Source organism: Patagioenas fasciata, chromosome 5, assembly GCF_037038585.1.
Source record: "Patagioenas fasciata isolate bPatFas1 chromosome 5, bPatFas1.hap1, whole genome shotgun sequence".
NCBI lineage: Eukaryota > Metazoa > Chordata > Aves > Columbiformes > Columbidae > Patagioenas > Patagioenas fasciata.
The window spans coordinates 2,431,401-2,443,661 of record NC_092524.1 but is presented as its reverse complement, the minus strand read 5'-3'; the positions used below and the strand labels follow the sequence as shown (position 1 = coordinate 2,443,661).

The following is a 12,261-nucleotide window of genomic DNA, read 5'->3' as shown; positions in this document are numbered from 1 at the left end:
GGGAAAAATAAATAGTTATTTTTCTATACCAACAGCAAAACTGAGTTTGAATCTTAATGTACAGAAGATTTTGCATGTATAGGGACAGCACATGTAAATGCTCAGAACGTTTTGGTTTCTATGCAGAGCGGCACGATGCACAAGGATTGGAAAGCGATGGGGACCAAATATCAGGGGACAAGACTGAAAGGATAAAAAAGGGATCACTGAAAATCCCAGCCATGTGTTGTCCGCAATTCTTGAGCCTTCTCAAAGCTGCAAAAAAAAGAAATAGCGTTTCTTGGATCATTTGCAGCCAGATGAACCGAAAGCAGAAAACAACACGAAAATACACAAGATGAATTTATTTGGCAACATAGCCCCATTGCTAAAATGCTATTTGCCACAATATTTCAGCATTTCAGTCCCATAAATCTTTCTCTCTCCCTACTTATCCAGCAAACCATGACGGCTCAGAGATGAATTATGAGGGAAATGAGCCTTACTTACCGAGCTCAGCCCACAAGTAGCCAAGGACAGAAAGGAAATGGCCCAGTAAAATCCATTCCTGCTCACATCCCATGGCTCCCCCCCAGGTTATTGTGAACATTCAGATTTTTCACAGGCAGCATCTCTGCTGCTCATTGTGTAATAATACAGCTTCATCTTTAGAGAGGGACATGGATTATAAAGCAGAATTACATCTGACGCAGAGATCTTGTATCTGCAAACGCTCTTTTCCAAAACAGCCGCAATTCCAAGTTTGCGTAGACTTACCCTACTTTTATTTTTAATATTAGCTTTGCATTCCTTGCTTGTTCCTCAGAGTGCAAAGGGAAGAACAGCTTGTTTTCCCAAACACCTCAAACCCTGTGAAACCAAAACGCTGCTTGGTCCCCACTAGAAGTGAATCCAGGGTCCTGGTCCAAACTCAAGTTTCTGAATATATCTTCTGAATTCTCTAAGATCATCTCTCTAATATCATCTCCATATACACATGGAAGTGGGTCTGAACACACACCTCAGCCTTGGATGTGCTCACGTTCTGGGAGTGGGGAAAATCTGAACCTTGATCTAAAGTTAAGCTGAAGTTAAATTAGTCCAACAGTTCCATCTGTTACAGCATTTGCACCAAAACTTCTGCCATACGTGCCAGGTGAGAGATAGTCACACGTATTTGCGATGCCTCAGAGGTACCTGCCTACTGTGCAGGGTGGCAAGAAGACTCATTGTGACCAAAAGAAATGCAGATATAAGAACTGAGCTTCCCAGGGACCAGTATTACATGTTCTGTCCTATGACAGGACAGACCTGCTCTCTGCTGCCATGCCCAAGGCAGCCTTCCTAAGTTTGGGCACAATGGTTTGGGGTTACTCCTTTAAACTGAAAGAAGGTAGATGTATATTAGATATAAAGAAGAAATTCTTCCCCCTGAGGGTGGTGAGGCAGTAGAACAGGTTGGGCAGAGAGGTGGTGGATGAACCATCCCTGGGGACATCCCAGGCCAGGCTGGACTGGGCTCTGAGCACCCTGAGCTGGTGAAGATGTCCCTGTCATGGCAGGGGTGGCACTGGGGGACCTTTAAAGGTCTTTTCCAACCCAAACCAGTCTACGAAGGGCACAACAAGCCAGCTGCAAAGTTCAGATTTGGTTTCACATTCCAGCTGTTGCGGAGTCGCTGCTGGAGTCTGGATTTAACGGCGCGACTGGCAGCACAACGCAGGACACTTGCTTAACTGCCGAGCTGGGTTGCTCCAGAAAATGAGAATTTCAGAGCAACAATATCTCCACAGGGAGCCTGTCTTGCCCTCCCTGGTCAATGCCAAGACGCTGCTTTGAGATGTGGGAGCAGTGTTGTGCAAAAAACCAGAGCTGCCAGCACACCACGATCCCCCTGGTCACGGCAGGACCAGCCAGAGGATGAGACCATCGATAAGTGACAACAGAAGCTCCTCAAACTTTCCAATGATTTGCCTACAGAACGCAAGGTCTTTATGCATAAAAAAGCCAAAGAGCTCCCAGTTTGCTGGCTGAAGAGAGGTAAAAAACATCCTGCGGTGAGAGGTGATGGTCTTGACACCGTTTTCGGTGTTAGGACTGTGATGTTCACAACAAAATATTCTGCTTTGAGGAAACAAAAGGCCTCGGGGCTACATAAGCAGGAACTGCAAAAACTTATGGAAAAAATAAATACTGAAAGTGGCAGAGCGTTGTAATATAAATCTGCCACTTCTGTTACTTTATTAAAGTGAGTATCAAGGGCACCTACGATGTGAGACCCCACAAAGCTCCTTGTGTTGGATATGTAAATAAGGCAACTACATATAAGCTCGTGCAGAAGCAGTTTCTGCTTGTATTTGTGTACATGTTCACTCTTCCTTTATAATCATATGGTGATAGAAAGCACCATGGAAGATGCGCCAGTTTCAGGATTTGGCCTGAAACGCCACCGCAGTAAAATGCTGTCTATGAGAAAACATCTCTACTTGATATAAATCCTCCCTACTGCCAAACGTCCTATTGTTTCTGAGACACGCCAGCTCATTCTCATTGCTGTGACAGCTATCACGACTGCTTATTTGGGACAGTTTTTTTCCTTCTTTTAGATTAAAAGCTAATTCAATGCACTGAACGATGCCCCAGAGAACACACTCTGCTGTTACTTGATGGGACTGACAGCACAAGCAGAACCATTAAGGACTCCCCAGACCACCAGATCCCTATGGTTCAATGTAGCTGAGCAGCGAGCAGGTAAAAATTGGAAGAAAATAATAGATACATCAGCACAATGGACTTTCAACAAAGCTAAACTGATCGATACCAACCCCACTGGGGTTCTTGGTGCTGTTTCGTATTTGCCAGACCGTGCTGAGAACACGTAACTCACAGACAGTAACACCTTCTGGTCACTCCTCACTGACCCAGACGGGATTTGGGCTGTTGAACCAGAAGTGTCACTGGCAAAAACCACTTTGTTTTGACGTTGTCTGAGCATTTAAACACCGGAGTTTCCATTCGCAGGCAGCGTATTGACCTGCGTTCCACCAAGAAAGGAGCAGATCCACATTCCAGATGATAAACAATTCACTCCACGCTCTGACTGCCTTTTTGGGGGGTTATTTCTTCCGGTTTTTAAGGGATACATTTTCAGACTAAAACACAAGCTAGAATTAGAAAAGCTTTGGAGAGGCAGCTAACACAACCTCACGCACTGATTTGCCACGTGGAAAGGAACACCGAATTTGTGACACACCTGATCATCCATGGTGTTGACCCCGTCAGGTCCCAGTGCATCGATTGCTTGGTTGATCAGGTCTGTCCTTCCGCAGTTCAGCATCCGGAACCCCAGATCCTGCTGGAATTTTTCAGTAGCAGCCTTAGCATCCAGTCTCCGGAAGGAACTGAAGCAGCATTCAGGTCTGTGAAAGAGAAAATAATTCCTAGTTTACTGTGTTTTTTGTTTTAGCCCCATCTACAGAAATCAGGCTGCTGAATTTTAGATATCGTATTTGTATTTTCCTGCTTGTTACAGGATAGTCCATCAAACATACACAAAACCACACTGCAGGGAGGAGAAAGAGGTGGAGAGAAAGTGCGTAAAATAGAATACCAGTGTAGTTCTAGGATGAAACAACTACGCTGTCTGCTTACCAGATTAGCTATTATTTTGAAATAAAAAGGCATTTCTGAAAGACAATGACCCTTATTTTTTTAATTAAAAAAATCAAAATCAAATGTAGGTAGTGAAGCATTCTCAACTCTTTTCCAACGCCTCAATAGAAGCAAGTGCATTAGCATTTCTATGAGGTTCCCTTAAATCCTTATCCTCTAGATGACTATCAAATGACCTTTATCTGCTTTGGAAGGAGCCCAGGGATCGCTGTAACTCCTCTGGTTATCTGCTCAGAAGCTTCTGAATTCCAAACCTGGCAGCGTATCCCCTACACCAAAGGGACACGGCCAAACTGGAGGTGTTTCCTATCTCAGCTGGGCACTGATACCAGCGGCCCTTTGATGTTATTTCGGGGTGAATCTCTCCTTTACCGCTTGTCTGGTTTTCAACACAGGCTCTTGTGCAAACTCTCCGAGAGTGAGATATCAGCCTGCCAAGTTCCTTTGAAAAATGAGATGCTTTCAACAAAGCAAAGGTCTTTTGGCAACTTTGCTCAGCCTGCCAGATCAGTAAAACACTCATCGCTCCGAACAGAAGATTCAAGATGCATCTTATTCACGTTTCAATTCGGCTGGTCATTTTTTTCTTTAATGCTTCTGAACTTGGATGACAAATGGTGAGCAGATGCTCTGAACGATAAGCTGAGTTCACAGAGACCCCTCCGCAGCCTGGTGACCGGCCACATCATCCAGGGGACACCAGCATCTCAGCAGCCGCTTTCAGAGAGGAGCTACAGCGGGGGACAACTTGGGGGATGCAAAGTGACAGCCTTGGAGTCACCAGCTCTTTGGAGATACATCTGCAAATAAAACGTGTGTCTGCGGCAGCTGAGTACAAACGTTTGATCAGAAGACAAGATCTCGGAAGCATCTGGATAGTAGATTAGGACACACAGAGCACAAGAGGACAGTAAGGCAAAAGGCTTGATGCTAGACACATATAAATCATAAACCCTAGAGCTAGAAGAGTCAATTAATAATCTTGTTTGACTGAGGTGATTGGTACGGTGTTGTAATATCATAATATTGTTATTATGTGGACTTTGTATAATATAACGAAGGAGAAGAAGAAGCAGGAAAAGAAGAATCCTATGCACAAAAAGCAAAATAAAATGACATCACTTGAAATCCAGCAAACTGCAGAAAGTAGCTTTTAAAGGGATGGTACCTGTCTTTGCACATTTTCCTATTTTGCTAACAGGTCAGATTCCACCCAAGCAAGGGTGGTGTGGGGACAACTCACCACCGGGTTCTGCAGAGCGACCAATACAACAAACCAGTTGCCCATGCAAAAGTCACTCTACACTTGCTGTTCTGCAGCCGTGGCTTGACCTGCACGCTCCTCTAGCATAGATGCAAAGTGTTCTTTTTCTTTTAGAGCGTGCTAAAAGTTGGAGCATCCTACCAGAGCCGGGGGGAAGGAGCTCACACGTGCACAACCGCTGCGCGGCAGCTGTAACCACAGCGGGTTTTCCGTGTGCGAGTTGTTATTGTGCGGAGGGGAGAGGTGAACGCTCGCACGCTTCCTCGGGTAAACGCTGGGCTTTCCAGCTGTGCACGTCCAGCTGTGCCCAGGGGATCAGCTAAAGGTGACACAGAGACATCGGGGGGTGCAGAGCCCCCAGAAAGGGATAAGGCTGAGGTCCCGGTTTGGGAAGGGATGGATTGGAGAGGGAGCAGGAGCCTGGTGCTCTTTGGGTTTCATAGGCGGTAACTATTACTGTAACTACAGGTAGTGAGCCATTTAAATTTGGCCTGTAGCGAGGAAAATTAATATTTAAAAAAAAAAAACAATGTGTGCTAATAGCTTAATATTGAAATCTCAGCATTTATATTTAAATAGGTGGGAAAGAAACACAGTCCTTTGCAATCTCGCATCTCCCCGCTTGTATTATCATTCAACCAGCAACAAGTGCCTACTTAAGATTCTTATAAATTGGCAAACAAACTGAGAGCATCGCACTAGGCGGCTTTGTCCACCAACACAAACAGTTGTGGGAGACTGTACTGCCCGAGCAGTCTGCGTCAGAAAAGAGGTATTAGAGCTCTGAATTGCAGGTTATACTAATTACACCTTGTTCTTCCGCACAACTTCTCTTTCAGGGATTTCAACACACTCTGCCTGATGCGTCACCACTGCAAGGAGCTGTCATTATAGGACTTCTTCGTGGGGAAAAGCGAGTTGCAATTTGCTGACGGTCAAACAGCAAGCCAGGGATAAATTTGGCTTCAGATCCAAGATTTCCTTTTCCCCTAAATGTGCTGTAATGGCTAAATACAAATAGCTGCTTTAAAGGATCATACGACGGATGCTGGAAACAAGGCATTGCTCTCTCCTCATGTTTTTTTCCTGTTAGTTTAAAACTTTCATGCAGCACAAAGACAAAGCTGTTCTGCTTGCATTACACATCACAAAACATTCTTAGACCTCCAAAACTAAAACTCAGGCAAGACAGTTCAAAACAAAGACCTGATCAAGCTTAACTTTGATTTTTGCCCTCTGCTACAAAGATGATGTGTTGCGCTAAAGCAGAGGCTGATTCACCTTCAGGGAATGGACACGGCATACGGCCCTATGGAGGAACAGTCCGGTGAGGTAAAAGGTGTGAAAGGAGCTTAATTTTCTTGCCAAATTGCCATTCCTTCTGTAATAACAACAAACTGAATGGAAACCTCTATCACCGTCCTTCCCTGGGCCGGTACTGCCAACCCTTAACAGCCCAGCAACTGAACTACCCTCTGCCCCAATATCCCACACAGCGTGGCTGAGGCCCTTTCGACCTTCTTCTCACTTTTATTTACTTATTTCTTACATTATTTTGGGCTTTCTGGGTTTGTACTGAGCCCTTCATTTCACAGCTGTGTCGGTATGGCTTCAATTCGAAGTTACTGTGATAAACCTCATTTTGACAAAGCCTTTTAGCCTACGTCGGCAGCAAAATCAAACACCCCAAAATCAAACACATAAATCCCTGCTCTTTTTTTTTTTAAATTATTATTTTAACATACACAATCTATAAAGTAAAGGACTAGCTGTGCTTTGTATGTGAGCACGCACAAAAAAATACGGTACAGATATAGCGTGGGACGCCTTTGAAGCAGAAGGTTTGGATGCAATTCGGAAATCAAAATTCTTCCTAAAGGAGAGACTGCAAAAAAAAACCCCATAAAACTGACTGGAAGGGCTTGTGATTAGCTTAGTCTTCTGTGGAACTGTTCAAAGGTTTTGGCAAGCATTAGGCACGTCTGTAAAATTAATTTAGCCCCTATTAAGTTGCCTACACTACACCTACCATCCAACCTTAAGGTAGAGCAGCCTGTGTGTAGATGCAGAGCACACATACGCTGGCAGAGAAGAGGGAGAGGAAAAGTGTTCCCATTAGGTTTTGTGCGTAATAATTACCCTTCAGTTCACAAATGGGGAGACAGAGAAGTAGCAAAAAGCAAGAGCTTTTTGGCTGCCAGAAGAAGGTAAAAAGCAACCAAACCAGATGCAGGACTCCTGATTAAAAGCCCCTTGTTGCTTTTATTGTTCATGAAAAATAATTCTAAGGTATATCTTTATCTTTTCGGGTGATCATTTCATCACTTAAGAGCGTGATAAAAGTATTATTTATTGTTATTAATGTGTCCCACCCACTCATGTAACCCAAAGGTATATGGGGGACAGAATTCACCCAAGAAACAAGAATTCACCTGGTACTAAAGTTCAAGATGTAACTCTGACATCAAAACCAGTGCTAATGGCACCAACCTAAAGAACTACAAACACTGAATAAAATACCTGTGATGTGCTAATGAACTCAGCTAATAATAAATCCCTGTTCAATATATATGCCAGGGGAAGATTTTAAAAGATACTTTTGATCAAGGTATGTCAAAAAGCAAATAATAATCTTGTAATTAAGGCTAGGGCATAAAAAGCCAAGTAATTGTGTTTCAGTCTGTGTCTGCCTCATTCCCCCTACGTAACTTTTGGCAAGACGAAATCTTCCTACTCCAGCTGCAGCGTGTGGCCAAAATTTCTTTATCTCTTGGAATACTAAAAGCTTAGATACGTATTGCCTGTATGTAACTGTATGGACAGCAGGGTGACCACGAGCCAGCACTGTGCCCTTGTGGCCAAGAAGGCCAATGGTACCTGGGGTGGGTTAGAAGGGGGTGGTCAGTAGGTCAGAGAGGTTCTCCTGCCCCTCTGCTCTGCCTTGGGGAGACCACACCTGGAATCTTGTGTCCAGTTGTGGCCCCTCAGCTCCAGAAGGACAGGGAACTGCTGCAGAGAGTCCAGCGCAGCCACCAAGATGCTGGAGGGAGTGGAGCATCTCCCGTGTGAGGAAAGGCTGAGGGAGCTGGGGCTCTGGAGCTGGAGAAGAGGAGACTGAGGGGGGACTCATTCATGGGGATCAATATGGAAAGGGGCAGTGTCAGGAGGATGGAGCCAGGCTCTTCTGGGTGACAACCAATGGTAGGACAAGGGGTAATGGGTTCAAGCTGGAACACAAGAGGTTCCACTTAAATTTAAGAAGAAACTTCTTCCTGGTGAGGGTGTCAGAGCCTGGCCCAGGCTGCCCAGGGAGGTTGTGGAGTCTCCTTCTCTGCAGACATTCAAACCCGCCTGGACACCTTCCTGTGGAACCTCAGCTGGGTGTTCCTGCTCCATGGGGGGATTGCACTGGATGAGCTTTCCAGGTCCCTTCCAACCCCTGACATTCTGGGATTCTGTACCTTGAGATCTGGCTCCCGGGGAATACAGTAAGAAGTTCTGATTACTTTAGGTGCTCATAAAGCTTATTGCACGTACTTGAGCTGCCGGGGCTCGCAGTCCAGCCCGGGGAGGAGCAGTCGGGCCGTCTGTCTGATATCATCGCTGTCCACAGTCAAACTGCGCCGGTGCTCGGCGTACGTGATGGCCACTCTCATCCACTCCATCAGCGGCGGCAGGAGCATGAAGGGGCTGGAAAACATGGCAAAAACCAAGCCGACATAGTTACCGAACCACTTCGTACCCAAAATGGGGTCGTGCTGGATGTGCTGGCTTCACGAAATGCATTTTACTGGGTAGGAAATAGGGCCAGAGTGAAATGAAGGGACCTGCTTCTACTGTTATTGACTACAGGTCAGAACCGGACTAACCAGAAAGCCCATCCTAGGAGGATGCATGGACATTTATTTGCACAGTGCCATTTTTGCTAAGGAGAATCATGAATACCTGTTTGCAGCCCTTTACGTGCTCTTGCTACCCACAGCTAATGAAAGAGAAGCAATCATTAAGAGCTCAGCTACAATCTATCCCGATTTTCCTTTGCCTTGTAGGAATAGATGTACTTTAAGAACTCCCATTTTAAATAATATTCCTCACGGAGAAGCAAGCTCCACACGTCTGCCTCCTATAAAATGAGTGTTTTCTAATGCATCTCTTCTCAAGAGCTGTCCTCACTGAATAGGGACTCAGTATCTTCTCTGTACAATGTACAGAAAATTATCATTGCAGCATGAGACTACAAGAAAACATAAATACGTAGTCTGAGTAAAATTAAAATTAAAATTAATTAGGTGATCTTTCCTACAAGGGCATAACATGTCCATCCACAACTAAGTCAAACATTTTTAATATTTATGTGTCTAAGGCAAATAAAAATATCATTACTTTTAGTACGTCATCCTATGATTTTACTTGAATTCATATTTACCCAGTTGTTTTCAGATGCCTTTACTCTGCCCAGCCGGTTTATGCCCAGGCAGGCCCATATGGCTCACAGAGTATCCCCAAAACTAGGATTATTTGCAAAAAGAATTCAAGAAGAGACTGGACAACGTGCTCAGACACATGGTGTGAATTTTGGGGTTGTCCTGTGCAGGGACAGGAGCTGGGTTCAATGATCCTTGTGGGTCCCTTCCAACTCAGGACATGCTGTGATTCTATGATCTGTGTTCTCCTGTTAACCGTTTTGCTACGGAGGAACGAGTAGAATCAAAAAGACAACGACTAAACATAGAGACATCCCTATGCAAGAATAAATGTACAAATTATAAGCATTTTCTGGAAAAGCAATCTGTCTGTTCCTAATTTGTCCAGCAGACACCGTGAGGTTTTGCTTGATATGAAGGCAATAAAGGAATATAAATAAGGTAATAACAACAGCCATTTTGGACTAGCTCTCCCCTGCTATAGGAATGGACATGGAGTACTGAGATTAGACAATAATATATGGGTGCCATAACACTCTCATACACAACATATCCACCCATCCTCTCAGACTGATCTATTATTTGCTTGATTTTTCCCCCAGGATACCTGCTGCCCTTCTGGAAGGCTCAGGAGTGTAATTGAAACCACCTTTCCCATTTCCAGTAACAAATTCATGAATGCTGGAGTAAAAAACAAAATAAATAAAAAAGAAAAAAAGCCCTTTTCACTTAAGCATTTGAAAGAAAATAACTGAGGGGAGAAGGCACCAATTCCAGAAGATATAAAATTATTTTAGCATTAATGAAAGGAGCTGAACCCATGAAAGGCATTCTCAAAGCTGCACATCTATATGCGTGCGCACAGCAAGAGCGAGCAGCACCGATCCCGTTTGAAACCGTTCATCAATAATGGGATTTGCAAGCAGAACTCCCTCTGTATGGCTCTGAACGTCCTTCCGGGTGGAATAACTGCACTCTGTAAGTATATCCCACCCATTCCCATTTTGCAAAGCGCATTCTGAACCGCCGCCATCATCTCTTTATAAACAAGAGCGTTATCGCTATTTTTCTCTGCTCCTTCTCCTGAGTAGCGAAGCAGCACCTACAGAACCAGAGGTCCAGGACTGCCAAGCAAGGGTGTTTTTAACAGGACATCCACTTGCTGCTTTACCAGTTTAATTTCTATATCAAACAATCTAAATATCAGGGTTCATCGCTTTGAAAATTACCCACTAGCTCATCAGTTGGAAGACTTTCTGGAAGCCCAGCTTGGCTCCCCCAACCCGTTTAGGCTTTTAGCTTGTCCCAGACCCATGGGATGGGATGAATTTAACCCCTTGAGCACAGGAAATTCAGTTTGACTGACTTAACTATGGGAAGGGCGGCAATTCCCACCAGGCATTCGGGAAACCAGAGAACATCAACCCTTATCTGCCCGACAACAGAGGCATTTACACCTTCTAAATTCAGACACTTAAGGGAGGAGCCTAAATTCATTCTTTAGACTTTCTAATTACTCAGCAGAGCTGCTCTGATGGGGGTGAAGATGTCCCTGCTCATTGTAGGGAGCTTGGACTGGATGAGCTTTCAAAGTCCCTTCCAACCCAAACTCTTCTATGATTCAAAGCTCCCGGGACAGAGAGTTAGGCTAAAACCACCTGAATTAAATACTCAAAAGGCGATGGGGTGAATACCTCAGGAACAAGGGAAAAATTCATTTTACAAGTGATTTATCTACCACCTTTTGGGGCAGAGAAGCTATTTAGGCTTCCCTGATACCTTCATGGACTGATCCAGCACAGTTCTGATCATTTAATCAGGTAACGAGCCAAATCCTGGTCATGGTTACAGCACCGAGCAGCTCAGCAAACACCAGAAATAACACGCACCATGAAGAAATTTCCACTCTGTAAATAACTGAGGTGTGCCAGGGTTATAAATGGGCTGCATGCACAAGCAGACTTTGAATGTGGAAAACCCGGGTTGGGAGGAATGAGAAGGAGAAATATTTTTGTTTCTTCATTATTTTTTTTCATCTCAACAGATTTTCCCAAAGGCTTCAAAACTCACCTAATTACGCTGTGCCCGAAGAAGAGCAGACTGCAGATTGCAAAAAGGAATACTAGAAAGGATGTTTTCCTCATATCGCCATCCTAATTTATCCCAAACCTACCACTGGCGTTGCTGTGCAAGTTGGGTAATTGTTTATTCTATCAGGAGCAACTATAACGACTTCAATTTCTATTTTGCTGTAAAAGCTTTACTTCTCTTAACAATTTTTAGCTTGAGGGTGGGCTTTCTATTTTTATCCAGCTATTTTCTTTCTTCATACTTTGCTTACTGACACTACCTCAGATGAGCAATATCATTGCATGATCTGGGCAGAAGAGACGCAGTTCAGCTGAATAAGATGCCAACGCTGGGTTGCGCCGCACTAAAAATAAATGCTATTATTCCTTTTTTTTCCTAGAATATAAATGCAATTCTCATCCCTGTGGCCCTTAACCTGGGCATCCATCTGCCTCTAGGGAAACGTTGATCATTTCACAGTCTGAAGAACACTGGAGGAGGGGAAGGGGAAAAAAACCTTCATGGAAAATTAACTGGGAGATGCTGCAAGCTAAAGAATTAATTTCTGTCTGCGTTGCGCGTTTTCCTCTGGACTTTCTGACATTTAGAAGCATTTGGCAGCTCATTAAATTTTGCACGTGAAGCGATCCTGCCTTGGGAAAGTGTCGCACTCACAGCGGTCGTTCACTAGGGACACAAACTCCTGGATTTCTGCGAAAAATAATGTGTCACCATTGCTTTGTTTCACTTCTTGAAGTCGTCTTCGCGTGATGCCACACGTAAAATGGGAAAGTACATAGCGGTGGAGAGCAAAGTCGAATTGGACGCGACTGTGGGCTTTTGCCCCTTGTT

The 12,261-nt window shown here is 44.3% G+C and overlaps 1 protein-coding gene across 1 annotated transcript in view; it reads right to left on the bottom strand.

The window, feature by feature from the left end:
• Positions 1 to 12,261, bottom strand: part of ABTB2 (ankyrin repeat and BTB domain containing 2) — a 119,134-nt gene that overhangs the window by 13,200 nt on the left and 93,673 nt on the right. Inside the window, exons 4-5 of the mRNA XM_065840001.2 lie at positions 8,453 to 8,605; positions 3,233 to 3,398 (exon numbers count right to left, since the gene is read on the bottom strand). Coding sequence (XP_065696073.1) covers positions 3,233 to 3,398; positions 8,453 to 8,605 — 319 coding nt within the window. The remainder of the gene's footprint in view (positions 1 to 3,232; positions 3,399 to 8,452; positions 8,606 to 12,261) is intronic.